Source organism: Spinacia oleracea, chromosome 4 (assembly GCF_020520425.1).
Source record: "Spinacia oleracea cultivar Varoflay chromosome 4, BTI_SOV_V1, whole genome shotgun sequence".
NCBI classification, from domain to species: domain Eukaryota; kingdom Viridiplantae; phylum Streptophyta; class Magnoliopsida; order Caryophyllales; family Amaranthaceae; genus Spinacia; species Spinacia oleracea.
In genome coordinates, this window is record NC_079490.1 from 16,563,551 (window position 1) to 16,591,120 (window position 27,570).

General features: G+C 41.7%; 1 protein-coding gene across 4 annotated transcripts; it reads left to right on the forward strand.

The window, feature by feature from the left end:
• The first annotated feature begins 671 nt into the window (after positions 1–671).
• Positions 672–27,570, forward strand: LOC110779730 (calmodulin-binding protein 60 D). 4 transcript variants are annotated; one of them, XM_056826654.1, is made up of 6 exons: positions 672–853; positions 977–1,073; positions 1,271–1,329; positions 24,724–25,217; positions 25,381–25,541; positions 25,644–25,782. In XM_056826654.1, the coding sequence occupies exons 1-5, from the start codon at positions 804–806 to the stop codon at positions 25,470–25,472; spliced, it is 792 nt and encodes a 263-aa protein (XP_056682632.1). In that variant the 5' UTR covers positions 672–803; the 3' UTR covers positions 25,473–25,541; positions 25,644–25,782. The 4 variants fall into 4 exon arrangements, with proteins under 4 accessions (XP_056682632.1, XP_056682633.1, XP_056682631.1 ...); XM_056826655.1 differs by lacking the exons at positions 1,271–1,329; positions 25,381–25,541; positions 25,644–25,782 and adding exons at positions 1,396–1,524; positions 4,088–5,093; positions 5,274–8,735 and having other exon boundaries at positions 811–853; positions 24,724–24,793; XM_056826656.1 differs by lacking the exons at positions 672–853; positions 977–1,073; positions 1,271–1,329; positions 24,724–25,217 and adding exons at positions 17,707–22,902; positions 25,969–26,157; positions 26,383–26,530; positions 26,650–27,570 and having other exon boundaries at positions 25,644–25,841.

Consider the following 27,570-nt stretch of genomic DNA (forward strand, 5'->3'; position numbering starts at 1 on the left):
CGATTTTAGAGTTGTTAAATTCTTGATTGATCGAGTTTGCCAAGCAAATTCGTTTAACACAATGAATTCGCTTATCCAAGCGAATTAACAATATCCGCAACAACAATTCAACTAATTTCTTTATATTTATAATATTTGCGAGCAGATCCCTATAAAAAAACTTGTGAAGTTGCTAAAAGGATAAAAGTATAAGAAAAACGTCAATCGGTTCACTAGCAATTAAAAAAAAATTCGAAGCACCAATTGCCTGTTGGTTCAGTGGTGATTGGGGCTGAACTTGGTAGGGAGAACTTGTGTTCGATCCCCGCAACAACAATTGGGAGGGGACTGGAACCTATCCACGTACCCAGAACTCGCCCCGAATCCGGATTAGCCGTAAGGGTGAACCGGGTGCTAACACCAAAAAAAAAAAAATCGAAACGGTTCACTATTTAAAAAAAAATCAAACCGGTTCATTGGTTTTAAAAAATTAACTCACAGAATGCCCAGAGTCGAAGGTCGTTGCTCGGCTTCTTTAGAATTGAACTAAAGTTACCAATGTTGGTGAAATCGAAGTTGATTACTCCCTAATTAACTTTTACCCATACTGTAAATTAACAACATTTCATTGAAATTTCATAATCAAACTACATTTCGTTGAATTTTCAATCTTCTTCCACTTCCTTCTCTTTCTGGGCTTTAAAAGAACAAAGTCAACAAACTGTGCTCATTTTTTCACTCCTCCTGTTCTCCACACTTCTCTTTTGATCTCAATTAATTTTATTAAAAAAAAGTTGTTAATTTTGTGGGTAATTTGAGTTGGTATGGCGTCCGGAAAGTTTTCTGGTGAAGAACACCCTGATCAAAGATTCAAGTGAGTAATCTCTTACATTATTAATTATTGAGTAACTATAAGTATTATTTAATAATATATTTATAAAATGGTTGTTAATTTTTTGAGTTTCTAAATTCTAATTTTCTGGGGTGTGATGTGCAGGTGCTGCTGTAGAGATGCTATTAACTACGAAAATCTACTTCATGAGTTTTTCGTATTTAAATCTTCATTGAAGGAAGTTAAATCTTCAATTAAAGAGGTATTTTTGAGAAGGGAGGTGATAAATCTAAAGAAAATTTTCAATTTTTCCAACGAAATCAACATTTATCAGAGTTGATTTATTTGGAAAAAGTGAATTCTTTCTTGAATTTATCATTTGCCTCTTGTAAATAGATATTCTTTCTATTTATAGATATGAGAGTGAGTGTGTGACTGAATTGGGTTGTTTTATTGAAGGTACAAAACACTTTGAATCAAGTACTATTGCAAAATTCTGCCCTGCCTCCTATTACAAGGTACTTTTTGCTTGTTTTTGTTTATCATGTTATTTAATTTTCTATTTTTGATTGTGTTCCGGTAAGATTTGGGAACGGTTGGAGAGGTCTTGCTGGTCGGGTGTTGCTGTTATCCTGATGATATCCTGCGCAGATAACAAAGATGAACTAGCCTCGAGGGTGATTCGAGGATCCCCCCTCCGATGCTAAAGTCAGGTATGATGAGTAATAAATATTTTGGGTTTAGTGGAAATGATTGTGTTTGCGTACCTTTTTGTCATAAATGAAGCTCGTATATATAGGCGCGGGTCGGGCGTACGGACAAATGGGTCCTACCCGATTGATAGCGACCCGTTGACCTCTTGAGTTGGTCACGTGCCTCCTCCCTACCGGCTTTTAAGAGATGCTGGTAGGGAATAATAGCTGCCGTTAAGGATCATTGGCTTTTATCCTTAACAGATTGGCGATGCTACCAGCCAGCTGGTAGCACACCCGTACAACTAGCCCCCTCAGAGTGAGCATATCTATCTTGACTGATGTGCTTGCTCTGAAAATAGTGCTCTTCCTACAACTAGCCCCCACGACTGCGCGCTTTCCGCGAAATGTGCTGGTGCGTTTTGTTTATGTGTTAAGTGCTGACTAGCCTCCTCATAATGAATACCACCTGTAATTTCGCTGAAACTAAGCAGACAGGGCGCCCTGCTCCCCTCTACCGATATGTTCCTTTGGGGATTTTGGACGCTGACTAGCCCCCTTGAGATTTTTGGACGCTGACTAGTCCCTTTGAGATTTTGAATGCTGACTAGCCCCCTTGAGATTTTGGATGCTGACTAGCCCCCTTGAGATTTTGGATGCTGACTAGGAAGTATTTTGAATTTGTACCGCTTAAATTCATTCCACGTGTGATGCATCTGCATGTTATGCGACGCGTGTCGCTTTATCATTTTATTTCAATGGCTGAGATTTGCTCTGTCCTTTCAACTTCTTTTAACTGTCAAATCGCCCGTTTTTCCCGACTTTTGACTATTTAACTTTCTTTTCTTAAAACGTCAAAACACTTTCGCTCTTTTCTTCAAACTTTTCTCTCTCCTTCTAAAATCTTCTCCTTTGTTCCTGCGAGTTATTTTTCGCCGCTGTTTCTGTTGCTGACTGTGGTGCTTGCGGAAGTGCTGTACCTCGATTCTGGGCTGCTAATTTTCCGTTGTGCGAGAAGGTATAGTCTTTTTTGTTTTTGTTTCCTCCCTTCGTATAGGTTTATATTTGGGTATAATGTCGAGTGAGCGAGATAGTGAGAATGTGTTGAGTGGGGATGGGTATGACGATGCTGACCTTGCGTCCATTTCTGAGGATGTCAATTTTTAAGATGATGATAAACCGTCTACCTCTGATTATTTCGAACCGTCCTACGAGGATGCTGCAAAGGAATTACAGGCTCATATGCGCAAACAGGTACGAGCCGATATTCGTCGTGATTTGAATTTAGTAAATAACTGCGAAACAATCCCGGCAGTGGATGCTCCCTCTATTGCCCTTGAGTACGAACTTCGATCATGGACGCAATTTATGGACCCTGCCGGTAAAGGATATGGTGACTATGGCACTAATTTTGGCAATGTTGTTGTGTCTTTTATCCAGGATGCCGTTAGGGGTGCCCATCTAGAGGACGTGGCTGGTGGGAGCCGTCAGATAGATGAAGGAGAGGTTAGCAGTCGTGCCAACGATGTTTCGGGGTCCGAAAACTCCGCCGGTAGTGGTGGGGAAGAGGATGAGGATATAGGGGATTCAATTTTGGAGTCTGATGATGACATTGGCAAGCTGTGGGATGATGGTGAAGACGTGACCTCTCTGTGTGAGCAGGTTTTGAGGGAAGGAGATCTGGATGTGGAACCAGATTCCGATACAGAGGAGATGAGATTTAGGGTTGAGAGTCCTCTTCCCGCTGGTAGTGCCGTTGGCAAAGCTAAAATAATCAAATCTTTCCGTGATAGGGCTATCAAAGACAACCATCCGCGCTGGGCCAAAGAGTATTTGAAACTGCCCAAAGGCTACCGTCTCGTGATTCCTGCTGAGGGGAGTGTGATTTTGGATTGCCCTCCTGGTCATATCGGCGTGTATGCCCATCATCTTGATTTCGGCCTCCGATTTCCCCTGCATCGTTTTATAGAGAAGGTATTCCGGGCTTGGAACGTATGTTTGGCGCAGGTAACGCCTCAGGTGGTGAGGAATGTGGTGGCTTTTACCTGGCTGCTGTCTTTTAAACAATGGCCCCAAACCATTAACCTGTTTAGGCGGTTGATTTGGTTGAAAAAATATAAAAAGAAGTCTGGATGGTGGTCTTTTTACACCAAGGCAAGCAAAATGACCGTCAACCCCAAGTTGTCTAGCTGTAAAGACTGGGAAAAAAATTTCTACTGGTTGAGAGTGCCCTCTGACTTCCCCATTTGGACTCGATTTCACCTCCCCCGTCCTCATATGAACCATTACCCCATTCGGGAGTTGGGTTTCAGGGAGAAAAGGGCCCATCAGTTTGTGTCCTGCTTGCATGTTGACACCGGTTTGCAGAAGTCTGTGACCGTTCCTAAATACTGGTTGCCTCCTGCTAAGTATATTTTGGGAAATGGGCCGTTGTCTGCAGTCGGCTTGTGCCACACCCATACTCTTGGTATGGTCGTGGGGCTGATAGCTATATCCCCCTCTTATATTGTTTAAGTATGCTTTTCTTGTTTTGTACGTATTGTTGTTGTCTGTGTTTAAATCTTTACTTGTTTTTTCTTACCAGGTCTGCACACCCTTAACTTTGCTATCCTTGGTTTGGGTAAAGACGGTCGTCCTACTACCAACAACCCTCCCAATCCGAAAGGTGTGTTTTCTACTCTGTCGACCTACGCAACCCAAGCCAACAAAAAATGTGGCTCGACTCGGGAGGAGGTTGTGAGTGAGTCTCCTGCTAAGAAGACAAAAAGATTAAGCTCCATACCAGCTCCCAAACCACTTTCTATTCGTGCACCCACTGGAGCTGTTGCTATCGGTGGCTGGTCTGATAATCCTGCTCCAAAATCTGTTTTCATCACCACTCATACTGCTCCCGATATGGCCGGTGGTTTTAAAAGTTTGGATTGCGGTCGTGGTGCCGCCCTTACTGGCAGGCGTCCTCGTGATCGTAACCAACCCTTCACTCGAGTGAATCGGTCTCGAGTGGACGATACTGCGCAGCCTGCCCCTTACAAGTCTCAGCAGAAGTCTCCTGAGAAGGATTTTGAATCGGCTGCAGATGTGAACATCGCAGGCCAAGGGGGTGATGCTGTCGCGAATGTTGAGCCGATAGTCCAACCAGACTTGATGGTTGTGGATCTTATGACTCCAACCCGCCAGATTCAAGAGCAAGAGGTAAATGATACTGATGTTGCTGGTATGGCCAGAAGACTCCTCCTCTCTTGCCTCCTACTCTGCATACCTCTTCTGGGTATGTTCGCCCTAGCCAGAGTGCTGGTACCAGTTCTGGTCTGAACATGGGTGTCTTTGTCCGTCCTGGGGAGTGGATTGAGAAGACTCCGATCTGCCTAACCCCCAGGAAGATGAAGTACTTTGAGGTTCCTCCTGGTGAGCCTGATGAACCCTGGAACCCTAAAATCGATCTTCTTCGTGGTGAGTCGATACTCACCGACGACTGCAAAGGGGGTGGTTGCATGGGTTGGAGGGCTTTGAAGGATCTGGCTACTCCTCGCGACAATCCTGCTGCTGAGATTGACGCGCCGGCTGCCCAACATATGAATGATTTGCTCAAGGTATGCAATCGGTGTTACTTTTATGGTATGCTTTTTGTATATATATATATATATATATATATATATATATATATATATATATATATATATATATATATATATATATATATATATATATATATATATATATTTGCTCAAGGTATGCAATCGGTGTTGTTTTTGACGAATTGTCTTTCGTAGGCTTGCAACTCTGCAGTGGAGCTTGTGAAACTGTACCTTTGCTACCAGGAGCAGAATGAGGCCCTGCAGAAGAGGCAGGCTGATTTGGACCAACAATTGGGTGATACCAAACGTGATCTGGATCAGAAATCCTCTGAGCTGGAGAGGTTGAAACGGCGCAACAAGGAGCTGGAGAATGTTGCGAACCAGCTGACTGCAGAGGATATTAAAAACAAAGAGCTGTCTGAGAAGCTGCAGGAAGCAGATGAAAAGGCCAAGACTGCCTACAAAACCGGTGCTCGAGATGGTGCCTTGCGTTTCACCCGTAGTCAGACTTATAGCAAACGCATTACTGATAGTCACAACGGTGGCTGGTTTGCGGCTCATCTCTGTGGTGTGCATGGCATTGGTCTGACACAGGAGGATTGCTAGGATATCGAGTATGCATTCTTGGTGGAGCAGAAGCACAAGGAACCTACTGGTTGGGAGACACAAATCATTCCTGAAGAGATTATTCAAAATGCTGATCCTTTGACTCTCCCTCCCATTGAGCTGAAGGAAGAAGACTACCTGGATCCTGCCCTGCTGTCTTCCAGTACCAACCAGACGGATCATCAACAAGTTTGAAGGTGCGGGCAGTCATCACCGGTATCATCCTGTGGTTCATCTGGCGTTGCTGCTTTTAAAGATTAGTTTATTTTCTTAAACGCACTTTTGGTATCAGCTGTTTGTGTCACTTTTTGCCCTGGAATATTTTATGCTTGTTCTTGTAAACTTTGATTTGGTAAAGGGTACTTTACCTTGTGCCATTTTTAACAGCTAACAAATGTCAGTTTTGGTGTTGGCTGTCGAATTTATTTTATCAGATGGTGTTGCTCTTATACTTATGATATTGTGTTGTTTGTTTTATTTTTCTATTTTATGCTTGCCCTCATTTATACTATTGTGCTGTTTGAATCTGGTACTTTACCTTGCTGATATATTTTTCTTTTATCACCCCGAGTCAGTAAGCTGATAGTAGCCTTGCTGACCTACTTTAAGGGTTTGATTCGTATCACCCCGAGTCAGCAAGCTGATAGTAGCCTTGCTGACCTACTTTAAGGGTTTGAATCACGATTTTTGATTATACATCACCCCGAGTCAGCAAGCTGATAGTAGCCTTGCTGACCTACTTTAAGGGTTTGATTCGTATCACCCCGAGTCAGCAAGCTGATAGTAGCCTTGCTGACCTACTTTAAGGGTTTGATTCGTATCACCCCGAGTCAGCAAGCTGATAGTAGCCTTGCTGACCTACTTTAAGGGTTTGATTCTTCTGCTTTGAATTCCTCGACTTTCTTTCATTTCACGGACCATAACAGGCCTGGCTCAATCGGCCTTTTTGGGTTAGTGACTACACATAAAACTTTCTAAGGACGCTGGCGTTCCATGAATTTTTTAGCGCTGTTCCACCCATATCCATCAGCCTAAAAGCTCCTGGTACGATTTCTTCCCATATCTGATAAGGCCCCTCCCAGTTTGGGGTTAACTTTCCTTGGACCTTTGCCTTGCCTGTAGCTGCAGTTCTGCGGAGCACCAGGTCTCCTACTTCAAGCTGTCTGTGTTTTACTCTTTTGTTGTAGGCATTACTTATACGCTGCTTGTAAGCCGCCGATCTGATTTCTGCTCTGAGTCTGATCTCTGGTAGAAGATCCAGCTCCTGCTTTAACAGTTTACCGTTCTTGTCTTCTTCATAATGCTGGATCCTGAATGTAGGTAACCCTACTTCTGCTGGTATCACTGCTTCTGATCCAAAACATAGACGGAATGGGCTCTCTCCCGTTGCTTCCTTAACGGTGGTTCTATTTCCCCAAAGTACCTCTGGAACAATATCGGCCCAACCAGCCTTATAGTCGTCTAGCTTCTTTCTCATTGCTACCAGTATCTGCTTGTTGGCAGCTTCTGCCTGTCCATTGCTTTGGGGATGACAAACAGAAGAGTAGGCAAACTTAACCTTGTACAGACTCAAGAAACTTTGAACTGGCGAGCAATCAAACTGTACCCCATGGTCCATCACGATTGCCATCGGTAATCCGAACCTGGTGATTATATTTTTCCATATGAACTTTTTGACCTGATTTGCAGTTATCTTTGCCACCGGTTCTGCTTCTATCCATTTGGTGAAATAATCGACTGCCACTATCAGAAATTTTCTTCCACCGGATGCCGTTGTGAATGGTCCCAGTGAAGGAAATAATGCCCTTGGTCCAAGTATGCATTCTATGTTAAGTCTAATAAATGCGGTTCAGTATTAATTAACAAGTTAATAATTCAGTGAGATCAAGTGAGCTGAATGCCTAGCTAGAGGCCGCTTCAGTTCAAGTGGAATTAATGATATTAATCCACAGCTTACTCTTGACTGAACCCGTAGGGTCACACAAATAGTACGTAAACGGATCAAGTATTTAATGGCATTAGATACTCCATCTATGGATATTCGGAATCGACGGATCTTGGTTTCAGTGGGAGCTGAGATCGTCACAGGCAAGAAATGAATACTCCGGAAACGATGATATTGCCGGAAACGAAAATATGGATCGTATCGGAAATATAAATATTATCCAAGTCGTAGATGTTGCCGGAAACGGAAACATGGTACGTATCGGAAAATATTATCGGAAATGGAAATATTGCCAGAATCGGAAATATTGCCGGAAACGGAAATATTGTCAGAATCGGAAATATTATCGGAATCGGAAAATAATTCCGGAAACGGAAATATTAAATATTTGTTCGAAACGGAAATTGATTCCGGAATCGGAAATATTAAATATTGTTCGTATCGGAAATGAATTCCGGAACCGGGAATTTAATCGGAAGCGTATCGTACGAATTAGCATCGGACGAGGCCTGCCAGACGAAGGCCCAGCACGAAGTCGGGCCATCGCCCAGCAAGCCAAACGCGCGCCCAGCCAAGGCAGCGCCCAGGCCCACCGCAAGGCAGGCCCAGCGCGCGCCAAGGCAATGGCCTCGCTACGTGGGCTGCTGCTCGCACGCACACGCATGGGCGGCCCTCGTGGCTGCCGTGTGTGTGTGAGTTTGTGTTCATGCATGATTCCTAAAACTATTAGAGTTAGTATATGATTAAATTCCTATTCCTAAAAGGATAAATTAATTAATTAGAGTTCTTGTAGGATTCTAAGTTTAATTAATTCGTATCCTACTAGGATTCCAATTCCCTTTCCATAACTCTATAAATACGTGCCTAGGGTCACATATTTTCAGAGATTAATTCAAGTATTCAAAGTGAGTTTTGAGAGTAAAATTCAGTCATATTTCTTACCTAAGAGTGCCGAAAATTCTAGTACCTTAAGGGCGATTCTAGTTGGTCAATCTTAAGGCGGATCCGGACGTGCTGTGGACTATCTATGGAGGGACGACACTTGGAGTCCTAAAGACTTGTTCTTGTTCGGTTCGGGCGCAGCTAGGGAAGGCACGCAACAAAGAGTATGCATCTAAATTATGCTATATGATTATGTGTAAATAATATGTATTCCTGGCTAAATGGTTGTTTCCGCATGATTTATGAATTGTCATATGTATCATAACCTAACAGTGGTATCACGAGCCCCTTATTATTTTCATAATCTAAATTGCATGAACATGGTTAAATATTACAAATTTGCAAGAATTAAAAGGGGTGATTAATTTTCGTAATTGTTAATTAATTGCAAATTGCGTTTATTTAATTATACGTACGCAGTTTTTCGGCGGTTTCTTCGTTACTCATCCAAATCGAGTGATTTTTGTGTCAATTCCGCATGTAAAAGGCATTCTAAAATTTTGACAAAACTAATATTTTTCTGCCGAACCCAGAATTCTCAAATTCGAAGACTAACTATGACTTTTCGAAGGTTTTAGTTTTTCGAATGCAAAATTTCGTAAATTTAAGATGTTAAATTAAATATTTGCGATTCTTGTTGATAAATCTTGAATTTTTGATTGACCTAATGTATATGTTTAACAAGTTTGAATGCCTAGCCTTGTTAATTATGCAATCTAATTTGTAATTATGATTAATTTGTTGAAAATTAGAATAATTTAGAATTAATTTGATTTTCATAATTAATTATAATTTAATTAGAAACCTATGATTAAAAACCACCATAAAAATTGTAAATTTATGATAAATTTTAAATTTTTATGACCTAGACTTGAATCCATAATAATCGGAAATCAATTGGATAATAAATTTTCGATTTTTCGCCCTAAAATTATGAAATTAATATTATTTATTAATTTGTCATTAATTTTAAATATAAATTTTAATTTTTATGCGATTCGTTCATATAACTTGCACGCACAAAGCAATGGACGCTTCGTGTTACCCTTAAGGGGTGTTGTATAGTGCGGGCATGCGACGACGAGCAAGGGAGCTCGTCGCCCGTGCGGCACGAATGCAATGAGCAAGGGCATGGTGCACGAGCACAAGGCAGCAGCCCTGCCTTGTGTCGTGGGCCACGAGCTATGAAAAAATGGGCATGGGCGAAAGGCAAGCCAAGGCAGTCGCGTGTGGGCAGCAAGCGAGCTGCGCCACGACGCGCACTGCCTCGCGCAAGCGCGCGCAGCCTCGCGCGCAGCGAGCGCAAGCTCGCGTGCCACGAGCGCTGCGCCCAGCGATTGATCGCGCGCAATTGCTCGCGCGCACAGCGAGCGATGGCTCGCGCGCACAACGAGCGATGGCTCGCGCGCACAGCGAGCGATGGATCGCGCGCACAGCGAGCAATGGCTCGCGCGCAGCGAGCGCTGGCGAGCGCGCACAGCGAGCGATGGCTCGCGTGCGTCGAGCGCTGGCGCGCGCGCAGCGAGCACCATAGCGTGCGATGGCTTGCGATGGAAGATGCAGCAGCTATGCGACGAGCGCATGGGCTGCGCGCACATGGCCAGCGATGGCTGTGTGCGTGCGGCCCATGGGAGTGCGATGCGTAGGGTGTTTGCGTTGCGATTAGATCGTTTTGAATGTTTAATTTGAAAATTTTCAGTTTACGTAATTTTAAATAATTTTAAAATTATTAATTTAAATTATTTTCTTGGATTTTAATTTTGAATATTGTAATTATAATAAATTTTATTTATTCTAATTATTTTACTAAAATTAAAATCATGAATTAATTTAAATACGACTGAAATTAAATTAAACTTTTTGGATTCAATTATAAATTTATATGAGCTTTAAATTTTAATTAAATTTGTATGTTTCCGGTTAGACTTGAAATACATTTTTATGTTTAAAATTAGTAAAGCATATGAATTTATTGGTTTAAGTGGGAGCCCTTTTAGTCATAAAACTCTTGATTAGGTCTACGAATCCTTAAGGTTAAAACAACTTGATTAGAATTAATAAGGACTGAATAATTGGTAGATTATTGGTGCCCTTGATTAATTGCTGCAAATGTTTACGTGATGCATAATGTGTTTTACTGAAGTGACTAGTATGGCCCAAATAGGATAGAAAATATGGTCTGCGTACCATTAATTTGAATGTAATTGGTCTAAAGTACCAAAGTTATTTTTCAATTCAAATATGGTCTGCGTACCATCAAATAGTTGTAATTAGTTATAGCTTATCCTATTTGAAGAAAATGGTGCCTCCCACGGAGATTTTCAAGACGGACTTTGAAGTCAAAGATTCAAGATGAAGTCGGGCCATACTAGATCACATTTATCTTATGCATGTTTTAAGTTATTTATTGCTTTTAAATATGTCTTAAAATGCATGAGATCAAAAGCTTGATTATGTTGCATGATTAAGGATTTTACTTCACTTAAAATCTAACCAACATAGTAAGAGCCTTAAGTTCCAAACTTAAAAATTGAGTTAAAAGGTGCCATGCCAAAATATACACTTGCTTGGATATCCTTTACATCAATCTATTAATAGTTTTCGCTCAGCGAGGTGTTACTTATTGGTCCTAAAGGGGCAAGGTACACAAATAATTGTGAGTACATGTTAGTTTTGGTGAAACTCAACGATATAAGTAAGGAGTCCTTTTATGTCGTGGCAAAATCGATAGGTTTACCTAATAAGTTCTTATACGTACCTATCAACCAAGATTAGTTTCTAGACTATTAGCAAAAGGATTTTGCTTACCTAAGATGTTCTAGGATTAAGTCGACAAACTGTGCTTAGTTCTTCAATGATTTTAGGATCTTGGAATCATTTTATTCACACCTGCCGGAACACATAACTTGAATAAAATGCTTAATAAACATTGAATTATGCATCTATGCTAGAATTTAAGTTTATTAAGAGAAACTGTGAATGGTTATTTATTTGTTTATTCTTTTCAATTGTAGTTTTTAATATGGCAAACAACAATTCATTCAACATTCGATCAATTCTCGAAAAGGAGAAGTTGAACGGGAAAAACTTCCTTGACTGGCAAAGGAACTTGCAAATAGTTCTTATGCAGGAAGAAAAGGAGTATGTCCTAGATGAGGCGATGCCCGAAGCCGCAGGCGAAGGGGTCACTCAGGCAGCCCTCAATCGTTGGATTGATGCCAACAAGGATGTGAAATGTCTAATGCTCGCCACCATGAGTGCGGATCTGCAGAAAACGTTCATCAACTCAGATGCTTTCACAATCATCAGTGAGTTGAAGAACATGTTCCAAGATCTGGCTCGAGTCGAAAGATTCGAGACTCATAGGCAAATTCTTGAGACCAAGCTTAAGAAAGGCGAGCCCGTAAGTCCACATGTTCTCAAAATGATTGGACTCATTGAGAATATGAGTCGGCTGGATCAGCAATTTTCTCAGGAAATGGCTATAGACACCATCCTCCATTCTCTTCATAGCGGGTATGATCAGTTCAAACTGAACTACAGTATGAATAGTCTGGACAAAACGCTCACTGAGCTTCACGGTATGCTGAAGACCGCTGAAAAGACGCTCAAAAGTGATAAGCAGGATGTGCTTATGGTGCGTGGGGGCAAGTTCAAGAAATCTGGAAAGAAGAGGAATGCTAAGAAAGGTGGCAACAAGGCCAGCCCAACTAAGCAAACTGGCGCCAAATCTGTAAAGAGGAAGGTCAGTCAACCCACTTCTGAATCCGAATGCTTCTACTGCAAGAAGAAGGGGCATTGGAAGAGAGATTGCTTGAAGCTAAAGGAAGATCAGAAGAACGGAACAGTCGTTCCATCTTCAGGTATTTTCGTTATAGACTGTATACGTGCTAATTCAACTTCTTGGGTATTAGATACAGGTTGTGGCTCACACTTATGTTCCAATCCACAGGGACTAAGAAGAAGTAGAAAGTTAAGCAAGGGTGAAGTCGACCTACGAGTGGGAAATGGAGCACGGATTGCTGCATTAGCTGTAGGAACTTACTATTTGTCGTTGCCCTCCGGGCTAGTTTTGGAACTAGAAGAATGTTTCCATGTTCCAAGTCTTACTAAAAACATCATTTCAGTTTCTTGCTTAGATGCTAAGGGATTTTTCTTTTTAATAAAAGACAATAGTTGTTCGTTTTATTTTAAAGAGATGTTTTATGGATCTGCTAGATTAGTCAATGGACTTTATTTATTAGATCACGACAAACAAGTTTATAACATAAATACCAAAAAGCCAAAAAGGATGATTCAGATCTCACCTATCTGTGGCATTGTCGATTAGGCCATATAAACTTGAAACGCTTAGAAAGACTTCAAAAGGAAGGAATTCTAGAACCATTTGACTTAGAGGATTATGGTAAATGCGAATCATGTTTACTTGGCAAAATGACAAAGCAACCTTTCTCTAAAGTTGGAGAAAGGGCAAATGAACTATTGGGTTTAATCCATACAGATGTATGTGGACCAATGAGTACAAATGCTAGAGGTGGTTTCAGCTACTTTATCACTTTCACTGATGACTTCAGTAGGTATGGTTATGTCTACCTAATGAAGCATAAGTCTGAATCCTTTGACAAATTCAAGGAATTTCAGAGTGAAGTAGAGAATCAATTAGGCAAGAAGATTAAAGCACTGCGGTCTGATAGAGGCGGTGAATATCTGAGCTATGAATTTGATGACCATCTGAAAGAATGTGGAATTCTATCAGAATTGACTCCTCCTGGAACACCACAATGGAACGGTGTGTCGGAACGGAGGAACAGAACCTTGCTAGACATGGTCAGGTCAATGATGGGTCAGGCCGAACTTCCATTAGAATTTTGGGGACATGCACTAAATACAGCTGCACTCACTATAAATAGAGCTCCGTCTAAAGCTGTCGAAAAGACTCCATACGAATTATGGTTTGGAAAGCCTCCAAATGTGTCTTTTCTTAAGATTTGGGGATGTGAAGTATACGTCAAACGATTAATTTCAGACAAACTTCATCCAAAATCTGACAAATGTATCCTTGTGGGCTATCCAAAGGAAACAAAGGGGTATTACTTCTACAATACATCTGAGAACAAATTGTTTGTTGCTCGAGATGGTGTCTTTTTGGAGAAAGATCACATTTCCAAAATGACAAGTGGGAGAAAAGTAGACCTCGAAGAAATTCGAGTCGAACAACAAACTCTAGAGAATGCTCAAAATGACATTCAGGATGAAACTCAGAGATCTTTAGAAGAATCTGGTGAGAATCATGATCAATCTAGAAATGTTACCCCGCGTAGATCGCAAAGATATAGATCTCAACCGGAAAGGTACTTAGGTATTTTGACGAACGAGAGCTATGACGTTCTATTACTTGAAAGTGATGAACCTGCGACTTACAAACAAGCTATGACGAGCCCTAGCTCCAAGCAATGGCAAGAAGCCATGCAATCTGAATTAGACTCCATGTCTGAAAACCAAGTATGGGATTTGGTCGATTTGCCAGATGGCTACCAAGCCATTGGAAGCAAATGGGTTTTCAAACTGAAAAAGGACAAGGATGGGAAACTTGAAGTTTTCAAAGCTAGATTGGTTGCAAAAGGTTACAGGCAAGTCCACGGTGTGGATTACGATGAAACCTTTTCACCAGTTGCAATGCTAAAGTCTATTCGGATAATGTTAGCAATCGCTGCATATTACGATTACGAAATATGGCAGATGGATGTCAAAACTGCTTTCTTAAACGGCGTTTTAACAGAAACTGTGTTTATGACACAGCCTGAAGGTTTTGAGGATCCAAAGAATGCTAAAAAGGTATGCAAGCTAAAGAAGTCAATCTACGGATTGAAGCAGGCATCCAGGAGCTGGAATATACGTTTTGATGAAGCAGTCAGTGACTTTGGTTTCATCAAGAACGCAGACGAATCTTGTGTATACAAGAAGGTCAGTGGGAGCAAAATTGCTTTCCTAGTATTATATGTCGACGACATATTGCTTATCGGAAATGACATTCCTATGTTGAACTCTGTCAAGATTTGGCTTGGGAAATGTTTTTCGATGAAGGATCTAGGAGAAGCACAGTACATATTGGGCATCAAGATTTACAGAGATAGATCTAAAAGGATGATTGGACTTAGTCAAAGCACTTATATCAATAAGGTGCTTGATAGGTTCAAGATGGCGGACTCCAACCGAGGCTACCTACCCATGTCTCATGGAATGACTCTAAGCAAGACTCAGTGCCCAAAAACACTTGATGAGCGTAGACGAATGAATGGGATTCCATATGCATCATTGATTGGTTCAATAATGTATGCTATGATATGTACACGCCCGGATGTTGCGTACGCACTCAGTGCTACGAGCAGATACCAGTCAGACCCAGGAGAGGCGCATTGGACTGCTGCCAAGAACATTCTGAAGTACCTGAAAAGGCACAAAGATGACTTCCTGGTCTATTGTGGAGATGATGAATTAATTGTTAAAAGCTATACGGACGCAAGTTTCCAAACCGACAAAGATGATTTCAGATCACAGTCTGGGTTTGTCTTCTGCCTCAACGGAGGAGCAGTAAGCTGGAAAAGTGCTAAGCAAAGCACCATTGCGGATTCTACAACTGAAGCGGAGTACATTGCTGCACATGAAGCAGCAAAGGAAGCTATATGGCTAAGGAAGTTCATAGGTGAACTTGGTGTAGTCCCCTCCATTAAAGGACCAATAGCCCTGTATTGTGACAATAACGGAGCTATTGCACAGGCAAAAGAGCCTAGACACCACCAGAGAGTCAAGCATGTACTTCGTAGATTTCACCTTCTACGAGAGTTCGTTGAAAGAAAAGAAGTCGAGATAAGCAAAATTGGAACTGATGACAACATATCAGATCCATTAACTAAACCTCTGCCGCAGGCGAAGCACAACTCGCACACTGCAGCTCTGGGAATCAAGCATATTGGAGAATGGCTTTGATGTCTCTATTTAATGTTTTAAAGTTTTAGAGTTTAAATCTTTGTAAAACATTATTGGTTAATCATTCACAATAAATGAAAAGAATTCATTTTTCCATTTAATTTGTGGTTTATTAAATGATGAGTCCCTTCAATTTGACGATATATTCAAGATAGACTGTCAGGACCAGTCCTGTGACTAAGAAATGTCTATCAAGTGAACTTGAATGTCAAAGGTTGAAAATGGTCCCTAGTCGGAGTTTTCTATAAAATTGGACGCATAGAAAACGTTAGACGATTAGAATGCAAGATGACTAGTAGTTCTGTTTCTTGAACTATGTGGACATGGCAATGCCATAATCATTTGCATAGATACTTACTTTGGGAAGACTAGTATCGGACAAGACCTATGAAACTTTACTGTAAGAGATGAAAATCTGTCATAAGTAAATTTCATTAAAATTATTAGACACTAAATCCTCAATACCTGAGTGATTTGAGATTACTTGTTTGAGAACTGGTTGCTTTGACGTTGACCAACCGTCGCACCGTAAAAGGAGGCTATAAAGGCAACGCTCAGGTAATCACCTATCAAACGAAGTCTAATCTCAAGATCGCAAGATTGGGATTGTCCTCCCATAAATCGGGATGAGATGCTTAAAAGTTGCACAAGGCCACTCGGAGAGCTAGAAACTGTGAAATGCATGGCCGTGCTCGGATGAATCATAGGCTATGATTATCTGTTTATTTGATCAGTTGAACTCTGAAACCGAGGAACACCTCTGGACATAATAAGGATGACGACTCTTACCTTATGTTCAAGAGCAAGCATCGAGCGACAAAGGAATTAGGAAATGCACACTTGTCCCTAAGGACAAGTGGGAGACTGAAGGAAATAATGCCCTTGGTCCAAGTATGCATTCTATGTTAAGTCTAATAAATGCGGTTCAGTATTAATTAACAAGTTAATAATTCAGTGAGATCAAGTGAGCTGAATGCCTAGCTAGAGGCCGCTTCAGTTCAAGTGGAATTAATGATATTAATCCACAGCTTACTCTTGACTGAACCCGTAGGGTCACACAAATAGTACGTAAACGGATCAAGTATTTAATGGCATTAGATACTCCATCTATGGATATTCGGAATCGACGGATCTTGGTTTCAGTGGGAGCTGAGATCGTCACAGGCAAGAAATGAATACTCCGGAAACGATGATATTGCCGGAAACGGAAATATGGATCGTATCGGAAATATAAATATTATCCAAGTCGTAGATGTTGCCGGAAACGGAAACATGGTACGTATCGGAAAATATTATCGGAAATGGAAATATTGCCAGAATCGGAAATATTGCCGGAAACGGAAATATTGTCAGAATCGGAAATATTATCGGAATCGGAAAATAATTCCGGAAACGGAAATATTAAATATTTGTTCGAAACGGAAATTGATTCCGGAATTGGAAATATTAAATATTGTTCGTATCGGAAATGAATTCCGGAACCGGGAATTTAATCGGAAGCGTATCGTACGAATTAGCATCGGACGAGGCCTGCCGGACGAAGGCCCAGCACGAAGTCGGACCATCGCCCAGCAAGCCAAACGCGCGCCCAGCCAAGGCAGCGCCCAGGCCCACCGCAAGGCAGGCCCAGCGCGCGCCAAGGCCATGGCCTCGCTGCGTGGGCTGCTGCTCGCACGCACACGCATGGGCGGCCCTCGTGGCTGCCGTGTGTGTGTGAGTTTGTGTTCATGCATGATTCCTAAAACTATTAGAGTTAGTATATGATTAAATTCCTATTCCTAAAAGGATAAATTAATTAATTAGAGTTCTTGTAGGATTCTAAGTTTAATTAATTCGTATCCTACTAGGATTCCAATTCCCTTTCCATAACTCTATAAATACGTGCCTAGGGTCACATATTTTCAGAGATTAATTCAAGTATTCAAAGTGAGTTTTGAGAGAAAAATTCAGTCATATTTCTTACCTAAGAGTGCCGAAAATTCTAGTACCTTAAGGGCGATTCTAGTTGGTCAATCTTAAGGCGGATCCGGACGTGCTGTGGACTATCTACGGAGGGACGACACTTGGAGTCCTAAAGACTTGTTCTTGTTCGGTTCGGGCGCAGCTAGGGAAGGCACGCAACAAAGAGTATGCATCTAAATTATGCTATATGATTATGTGTAAATAATATGTATTCCTGGCTAAATGGTTGTTTCCGCATGATTTATGAATTGTCATATGTATCATAACCTAACACCCAGAATGTCCATTCCCCACTGGGCGAACGGTACTGGATTTAGGATTGGCATGAGATCGTTTGCAGGACGATTGATGACTGCTGAAAAAACTTGACATTTTTCACATTTCTTGACGTATTCTTGTGCGTCTGTTAACATTGTCGGCCAGTAGTATCCTTGCCTTTGGCATTTTAGTGCAAGGGTTTTTCCTCCCTGATGATTTCCACACACTCCTTCATGTATTTCTTCTATCAGTCGTGCCGATTCGTATGCTGATATGCATCGTAAAAGAGGCAAGCTAAAACCCCGTTTGTAGAGTTGGCTTCTGATGATTACAAACCAGCATGAGTTCCTAATCAACCTTCTTGCTTCCGTTTTTTCTGTAGGCAGTGTTCCATCTCTCTTGTATGCCCACATAGTGTCATACCATTTAGGTTGGCTCGTGATTACCATGACCTCTTTCCCCAATACCTCAGTGCTCCTTCGATGCATGACTTCCATCATTACTGATTTTATCAGAGCACTTGAGCTGGCCAGTTTTGACAGGGAGTCTGCCAACATGTTCTCTGATCGGGGTACTAATTTTATTTCGAAGCTTTCCAACTGTGCCACTGATTGTTTAAGCTTTTCGGCGTATCGTTTCATGGATTCTTCCTTCGTTTCATATTCTCCTGAGAACTGGTTTGCTACCAGCTGTGAGTCGGTTGTGAGTATGAGCCTACGAGCACCAGCTGCCGTGCAGATCTGTATGCCAGCGATTGCGGCTTCGTATTCTGCCTCGTTGTTTGATGCCTGGAAAGAGAACTTAATAGCATACTCGAACTGGTCTCCTTCTGGTGAAGTAATTATTACCCCTGCTCCTGCCCCTGATTTGGTGACAGAGCCGTCTACTGCTACTTCCCATTTTCCTTCCTTTATTTCCTCCTCCTGGTATGATGCTTCGACTATGAAGTCAGACAATGCTTGGGCTTTTATAGCCATTCTAGGCCGATACTCCATGTGAAACTCTGATAGTTCAATCGCCCATTTTAGGAGTCTACCTGATGTGTCCATTTTTTGCATTGCTTTTTCCAGTGCATAGTTTGTGAGGACTTGGATTCCGTGTGCATCAAAGTAAGGTCTCAGCTTTCTGGCTGCAATCAGTACTGCCAACCCCAACTTTTCTATCAAGGAGTATCTCGTTTCTGCTTCTTGCAGGATGTGGCTGACAAAGTACACCGGTATCTGTGTTTTATCTTTCTCTATGATCAGTACTGCTGCTACTGTGTGCTGAGAAGCAGATATGTATAGCTGCAGCGTGTCTCCTTCCTCTGGTCGAGCTATTGTGGGTAAGGCTTGCAGGTGCCGTTTTACTGCCTCAAAAGCTGCTTTTTCTGTTTCTCCCCACTTGAATTTCTTGTTTTGCTTTAACACGTTGAAAAAGGGCAACGACCTATCTGCTGATTTGCTAATGAACCGGGTCAATGCGGCCATTCTTCCTGTTAACTTTTGCACGTCTTTTATGCAACCGGGTTCTGGTAGATTCATAATTTCTTCTACCTTATCTGGATTGGCATCGATTCCCCTTTCGCTTACTAGGAAACCCAAGAACTTTCCTGATCGGACCCCGAATACACATTTCTTGGGGTTTAACTTCATCCTGAACCTCCTCAGAGTTTCGAAAGTTTCTCTCAAGTCGTCGATGTGGTCGCTGGCCAATCGGCTTTTAACTATTGAGTCATCCACATATACCTCTATGTTCCTCCCTTTCTGGGAAGCAAATACCCTATCCACCAACTTCTGGTAGGTTGCTCTTGCATTCTTCAGCCCAAACGGCATAGCCTTATAGCTGTATACCCCTGAATCTGTGATGAAGGCGGCCTTCTTTCTATCGGCCTTACACAAACTGACTTGGTGGTACCCTGAAAAGGCATCCAGGAAACTCAAAAGAGCATGGCCACTTGTTGAATCTACTAGTCTATCGATTCGTGGCAATGGATAGCAGTCCTTGGGGCATGCCCCATTCAGGTTGGTAAAATCTACGCACATTCGCCAACTGCCATTTGACTTTTTTACCATGACCACGTTGTCCAACCATTCGGGGTAGTCACAAACTTCTATGAACCCTGCTTCCAGCAATTTTTCCACTTCTTCTTTTATTGCAGCATTTTTTTCATTGGAGAAATTTCTCTTCTTTTGCTTTACCGGCCTGACTGACTTGTCCACATTCAGACGATGCACTATAATGTCCAGGCTGATACCGGGCATTTCATCTGCAGAGAAGGCAAAGACATCTGCATGTTCTCGTAACAGGCCGATAAGATTGACCTGCTGATCTGCCTCCATATCGGCACCTATTCGTACCGTTCTTTCTGGAACTCCTTCTACCAATTCAATTTCCCGAGTTTCTCCATTTGCAGCCGGCCTTGGGATGCAAGCAGGCCTTTCATCAAAATTTTCCATGCTCAGATCCCCTCTCTTTCTTTTGGTTGGCATGTTTGCTTCTCGGGCAAGGTTGGTTTTCGGCACCATCCTTCCTGGTGCCTTTATCGCTGTCAGATAACACGATCTGGCAGTCTCCTGACTGCCATGTACCCTTTCTGTTCTTTCCAGATTTGAGAGATATATCATGGTCAAATGATACGTGGACACCACCGCCTGTGCGTCATGAATAAATGGTCGACCAATTATCACGTTATACGCTGCTGGTACTTTTATCACCAAAAAATCGACCATTAAGTCCCTGGCTGATACTCCTCTGCCCACTTGAACCGGTAAACGGATACTGCCTTCTGGGTAGACGCTGGCCCCAGAGAATCCGATAACGGGATAGCTCACCCTTGCTAACTCTCCGTGATCTATGTTCAGCTGGGTGAAAGCTTCCCAAAATATGATGTTCGCAGAGCTGCCTCCATCAATCAGGCATCTCTTGACGGGGAAGTTTGCTATCTCGAGCTCCAGTACCAGCGGGTCATCATGGGGATATATAATGCCGCGGCAATCGTCCGAAGTGAACGTGATGACCGGTAGGGGGGTTGGTTCCGGCCATTTCCTTGCGCTATGGTAACTCACCAGGTGCCTGTGCTCCTCTAGATTTTTTATCGCCCCGCTAACTGTACCTCCATGCACGGGCCCTCCTGAGATCACCCAGACAGTGGGTCTTTTTCCCCTATCGGCCCCATCTTTACTTGTTTCCGGTAATGACCGGATTTCTTGTCGGGATGATGGTGCCTGTTCAATCCTACCAGCGGGCTGTGAATACCCCGGCTGAGTAGGTATATATGGGGCATGACTATGCGAACTGCCCTGTCTATTATTTCCTCCCTGGCCTTCCTGTCGAATCCTGTACTGGGACAGGTATCCCCTTCTTACCAGCTCTTCGATGTTATCCTTGAGCTCTTTACAATGCTCCGTGTAATGACCATGATCATTATGAAAAGCACAAAAATTCTTATTGTTACCTGGAGCATCCATCGGTAACGGTTTTCTCCACGCTGCCGATTTATTTACTGCGTAGATAGTAGCTCTGGCGGTGTTGAGGGGAGTGTACACCTGATAAGCCCCTACCGGCTGTCTATTCGGGTATCCCCCTCTCTGCTGATGGCCCTCCTTTCTACTGTTATCTTTTCGGTAGTTGTGTTGCTGTATGGGAACATGATCCTTCCTGTCCGATTGTACTGCCTAATTTCCCCCCATGGGTGATATTAGCATCAGTTCATCACTTCTGATATACTCATTTGCTTTTCTCAAGGCCTCCCCCAGCGAGGTAAATGATTTTCTTCCCAGGTACCTTTTGAACTCGCACTCTTGCATCCCTCTCAACAGAGCCAAGACGGCTATTTCTTGCTGTAAATCTGGTATGGTGATGGATTCGTTGTTAAACCGGGTAAGGTACTCTCTCAGCAGTTCTTTCGGCCTTTGTGAGATTGACATCAACTCTCCAGATGTTTTCTTTCGTTCAACCTTGCTAATGAATCGCCTCACAAAGTCCTCTTGTACCTGCCGAAAACTGAATATCGATCCAACCGGCAACTTCTTATACCAATCGGCTGCCACCCCTGATAATGTGGTTTGGAACACTTTGCACCACATGGCATCTGAGTCGGAATACAGCATCATGTGTTGTTCGAAAGCGGTGGAATGATTTTCGGGGTCTGTGGTTCCGTTGTATTTGCACGTCGGCATTTTTACTTTCTCCATAGGCTGTTCCAGTATACCCCTTCATAGTGGGGAGTCTTTGGGGTGTATGGTTCGCCTCATCGGCTCCTGGTGAGGTATATATCCTTCATATCTATTCCAACCCGGCTGTGGAGATTGCACGATGTACTCCTCGTGGTACGGTGTCGATTCCCTACCAGCAGGAACCGACCCTTCTTGTTCTGATACCGACTCTCGGTGTCTAATGGACCTTTCTCTGCGCCGAGAGCTATGCCTTTTTCTTCTACCCGGATTTTCACTGCGTATAAGTATTGGTTCAGGTTGTGCTGGCAGTACCACTTCATGCTCTAGGGTTTCGTAGAGATTTCTAACCGGCATCGCACCCGGGAGACTGCCGGTAACCACGATCTGATTTCCCTCTGTCCTCCCCGAGGACAGTTCAGCCATTGCCTTCATGACGGTCGAAGCCGTCAGCAGCTGTTGTGGTGTGAACCTTTGGGACAACGCCGAGAGGTTGCTCTGAATCTGTGGGGGGGATAGGGAATCCTGTGCCCTTTCCTCCATGGACGTTTCATCCTCTATGTTCACGTCGTTCGGGTCTTCAAAACCTGGGGGGGCAATGCTTATCTGTGACTTGAGTGCTTTTGGGGGAGGATTGGTAAGTGGTGTGACTTGGCTGGTTGAGACAGGTAAGAGAGGAGGTTTGACTGTGGTGGGTTGTGCTACTGGTGTTGGTGTGATCACTGCTGATTGTGGGAGATTGTTGTTTTTTCTAGGTTTTTTGTTGTTGGTATCCATGGTGGCTGATTAGCTTGACAAGATTGGGAAAGCCCCTCCTTCTAGCGCCAATTGTTCCGGTAAGATTTGGGAACGGTTGGAGAGGTCTTGCTGGTCGGGTGTTGCTGTTATCCTGATGATATCCTGCGCAGATAACAAAGATGAACTAGCCTCGAGGGTGATTCGAGGATCCCCCCTCCGATGCTAAAGTCAGGTATGATGAGTAATAAATATTTTGGGTTTAGTGGAAATGATTGTGTTTGCGTACCTTTTTGTCATAAATGAAGCCCATATATATAGGCGCGGGTCGGGCGTACGGACAAATGGGTCCTACCCGATTGATAGCGACCCGTTGACCTCTTGAGTTGGTCACGTGCCTCCTCCCTACCGGCTTTTAAGAGATGCTGGTAGGGAATAATAGCTGCCGTTAAGGATCATTGGCTTTTATCCTTAACAGATTGGCGATGCTACCAGCCAGCTGGTAGCACACCCGTACAGATTGCATCTATATATTGATTTTAGATTTTCATCAAGGGGGTTCACTTGTTTTCAATTATACATAATCCGATTATAGATGTTTTTTTTGTTGTTTTTTTACAGAGATTAATAAACATGATGGAGTTCAGATCTAATATCAGATCGATAACCAAATGGAACTCAGAAATCAGATTATATGTATCAACTTTATGTAGGTTAATAAAACAAAACATTTTTTAAATTTTTTTTGAGAGGAACATAAGTAAGATATTAATTACTTCATCCATACATGGTATGCATACATACACATGTTTATAGCTACTGCTCTACTTAGTGTGTTAAGAAGTATTCTTAGTTGATCAAACTAGATCCGATCCAAGTTAAGGATTGTCAAATCGCAATTTAGAAGGTGGACAATGGTGCACATAGAGCATGATGCACTTTAAGAACACTGGTATATAATTGAAAGAACATCCGGTTACGAGAAAATAACATGAGTATTTTTTTATATTTAGGTTTTTAATAAATAGTAAAATAATATATTATTTTTATAACAAAAAAGTGAAATGTTATATCGCATGTTCTTTTCCCGCAGCGTCATGTTCTTTTGCTTATGCACATATGTTCTTTTGGTGCACCATGCTCTATGTGCACCACGGTCCATAGTCCACGGATTGACATATGTTAGTGTCATTGATTTTATTATTTAAATTGGTGTCTTGTACGTAGTTGTTACTAATTTTTAATGAAGTACGTAGTACTTCGTAGTTGTTATATATTATGTGCAATAATTAGCGGAGTTCATATCTGAGTCCATATCTTTAATATATCATCAGAGTAAATTTGCTTCACTCAACCTAAATTGTGCATAATAGTAATCGTCTACTTCCACATGGAACCAATCACACTCGAACAACACAACACTAAATGCACTCCAATAATCTATCTCAATTATCGATTTTACACACATAATACTACGTACTCCGTATTGAAATCAAATTAAATGACTCAGTCATTCACTTCCCAAGTATAAATAAAATGGGGTTGACACGAACAAAACCATCTGAACGATGTGTTTGCAACGGTGCAACCTCTACAAGACTACCAAGTATGGTTATCCAATCTTTTTGTATGTGTGTGTGGGGCAACAGCTAATTAAACACAAGAATTACAACAAACTAGAAAAGGAAAATAAAAAGGTACAACAGAAGTTTGCAATGTCAGGAGCTTTCTAGCCCTATTTCGATCAATCTTTACGACTGAACATTCTTGAAAATGTTGTTCAGTGTTATATTTGTTGGAGAATGTCATATACTACGTGTTTTGGGTATGAAACAACCACCTCGGATGAGGTTAACACCACATTATGTGGTGTCTGATCCTGGACTAAAATTTTCTTTTACTTTTATTCATCAGTGTTACAATTTGATAATGTGAAAACTGCACATTTTCTCATTCTAAGGGGCTGTCTGTATAAATTAATACTACAGTCACACAAAATATTTCAGATAGACATCATCCCCTACAATTAAAAGTTTAAGGTTGATCTATGCTGCAGCTCATTGCCTTGTCAAGGTGCGTCATCTGCATCAAGGATCTTGCAATTGTCCTTTAAGGGAGAATGTCCTGATGTACTGTTAACCAGGAAAAAAGTAGAAGATCATGAGGGTGCTTCACTTGCAGTAAACTTACTTGATGAATCTGGGAACAGAGTTGAAGTTGGCCCTGAATCCTGTGTGAAGGTTAAGTATGTCGTTCTTGACGGTGACTTTGAAGGTGAGGATACAGATGATTGGACTGAGGAGGATTTCCAAAAGAATATCGTAACCCCAAAGAAAGATAGAGGGTCGCTATTGAAGGGCAACAACAAGGTTCCATTGATTGGAGGGGTTGCTAGTGTTTGTAACATTTCTTTCACGGATAACTCAAAGACAATAGTGAAAAGTGGAAGGTTCAGGTTAGGGGTTCAAGTCATAGGTAGTCTTCCCTCTGGGGTGGTTGTAAGGTCAGCAGTAAGTAAAGCATTTCGGGTGAAAGAAGGTCGCCTAGAGGGTAATCACAGTTTTGAACTTGGCATATTATTTCCATTTCATAAGAAGCTGCTAACTTGCTAGGAACTGAAAATTATCGCTTCTTTTTTTGAGAAATTTTTGTCAGGCTTTTGGTAAGATGTTCATCTTTATTGTGCTGTTTGTGCATTTTCTTATTTATTCAGCTGATCAAAAGCATGCAACTCCGTTACTAGAAGATGCTTTATGGCGGTTGAAAAACATAAGCAAAACTGGGATACTTTGTCGTAAGGCATAGGAGAAACATGTTTATACAGTGAAGGATTTCCTACGACTTCTTCACACTGATGAAAAGAAAATGCAAGATGTAAGGGGACTGTTTTCTTTGTTACACATTTTAATTTCTAAGTTTCATTACTGCTAACAGGTCTTATGTTGATGATGTTTATAATGTTGTTGTGAAAATCAGATTCTTGGTGTTGGTAAAACAAAGTGGGGTGAAATAGTAAAAAATGCTGAAGCGTGCAAGTTAACCGACCAGCTTTATTGGTACAATGATTATGCATCAGGGGATAATCTTGTGTTAGATTGTGCCTTCAACATTAAAAGCGTTACATTCTGCGGTCAAACAAGCCAGCTCTATGAATCCCTTGACTTTACTCAGAAGGTTAACAGTACAACAGTGTATTGTTTGTTTGTTTATGATCCTGTCCAACTCATTTTAATTGCAAAGAATTAAACCATGTAATTTCGATTTTTTACTTGGGCTTCTCTGTTGTCTGTTCTTTATGCAGGAAAAGGCTGGTAAACTGAGGATAGCTGCATATGATAAACGAAATGAGCTTCCAATTTTGGAAGACTCTACCAATCTAGTTCAAGCAGGACCCGCATACCTATCTAATGTTCAACAACAGGTACAAGAAGAGCAACAGCAAATCGTAACCTCTACAACAGCATCAGTACAAAATTCTGGTTTTTCTGATGTAAGTTTGCTTCTGAACTCCGTCATGAACCAAGTACGAGCAACTTAATATGAATAAAATTATGGGATGTAGAATTGATGTTTCTGAATGCTGAATACTAAATACGTTGGCAAATAAATTATTCAGCCATGGTAGAGGTTATCTTTTTTGTACAGTTATGTCTACTTAACGTCCTAATACAATTTGGCGTGGTTAACTGATATTTCAGTCTACCTTGTTCAACAGGGAAATTATACAAGTTTTGCAAATGAAAACTTGCCTCTTCAGGTTACAGATTATGAGCAAGAGTTTTCGATATCAATGACAGCTGAATCTGGTGGTTTATCTTCCTATCCCTCCTACATTGGTATGCAGTTTATACATGAAAATCAAGGTATGGAAATCCTAATAAGAACAGGAAGTGCTTAATTCTTTTCAGTCTTGAATTTTTGCACTTGGATTTTACATGTTTATTTCGCCTTGACACACCTAACATTAAGCTTCACTTGACAGAGCAAAGGTTTTCCATTCCATCACTAGACAGTAGACAGGGGTTTCCATTCCTTATCTCCTTCCTTCGGCTTTCTTCTTGATGAGGAGTGCCCCTGTTCCGGGGACACACAGGCTGTTGCTGAGAAGGGAGCTTGTCTTGGGGACCCGCAGGCTGTACGTGGGTTGGACGAGTATAGGACCAAGAATTCAAGCAAGTGGCGTTTGAACGGAGTGGTAATTCTGGTAAAATGGGGCTTTTATTCAAAAAGGAACAAAGGAAAAGATTGCAGACCCTTTAAGAAGCAAAAGACTTACTGACAAAGCGCGCAAGATCAGATGGTTTATACGGTTAGCAACTGACAAGTTAAAGATGCTACTTTTATTTTTACATAAGCAAGCAACTTTCAGTCTGGTTCATTTAGAATTTTGCATCTCTAATTCTCTACTTTCGAGTTTCGAGTCATCTGGAGTCTAGAGATGGTGTAACTGTAGTTACCTGGTATCTTCTTTTACCAGTTTTAGTGGTAATTCCATTGAAGAAAAGGATCTTTCTTTACAAACTCATAAAAGACCAGGTGATAGCAATGTGCACTTCATTATAGTTAGTAGCTTGTTTTATATAGGCTCGTAAACTCTATTGCAAATTTTGCAACATACTCCCTCCGTCCCTAAAAGATTGCCCGTGGAGCAATTTTTTTTACTTTTTCCCCCCTGAAATTACAGTCAGGGAGATTTATGCTCCAATATTACAGTCATAACATAGTCATAACATAGTCAGGGAGGTTTATGCTCCAATGTTACAGCCATAGCAAAGTTTGGGAGGTTTATGATAGAATACATATATTGTAATTAATGTAAATTAATTATATTTGTAATTTTGTAATTACTAGACTAGCCTTAGCCAAAACCCTAATCCAGTGATGTATACATTCTGATAAAATT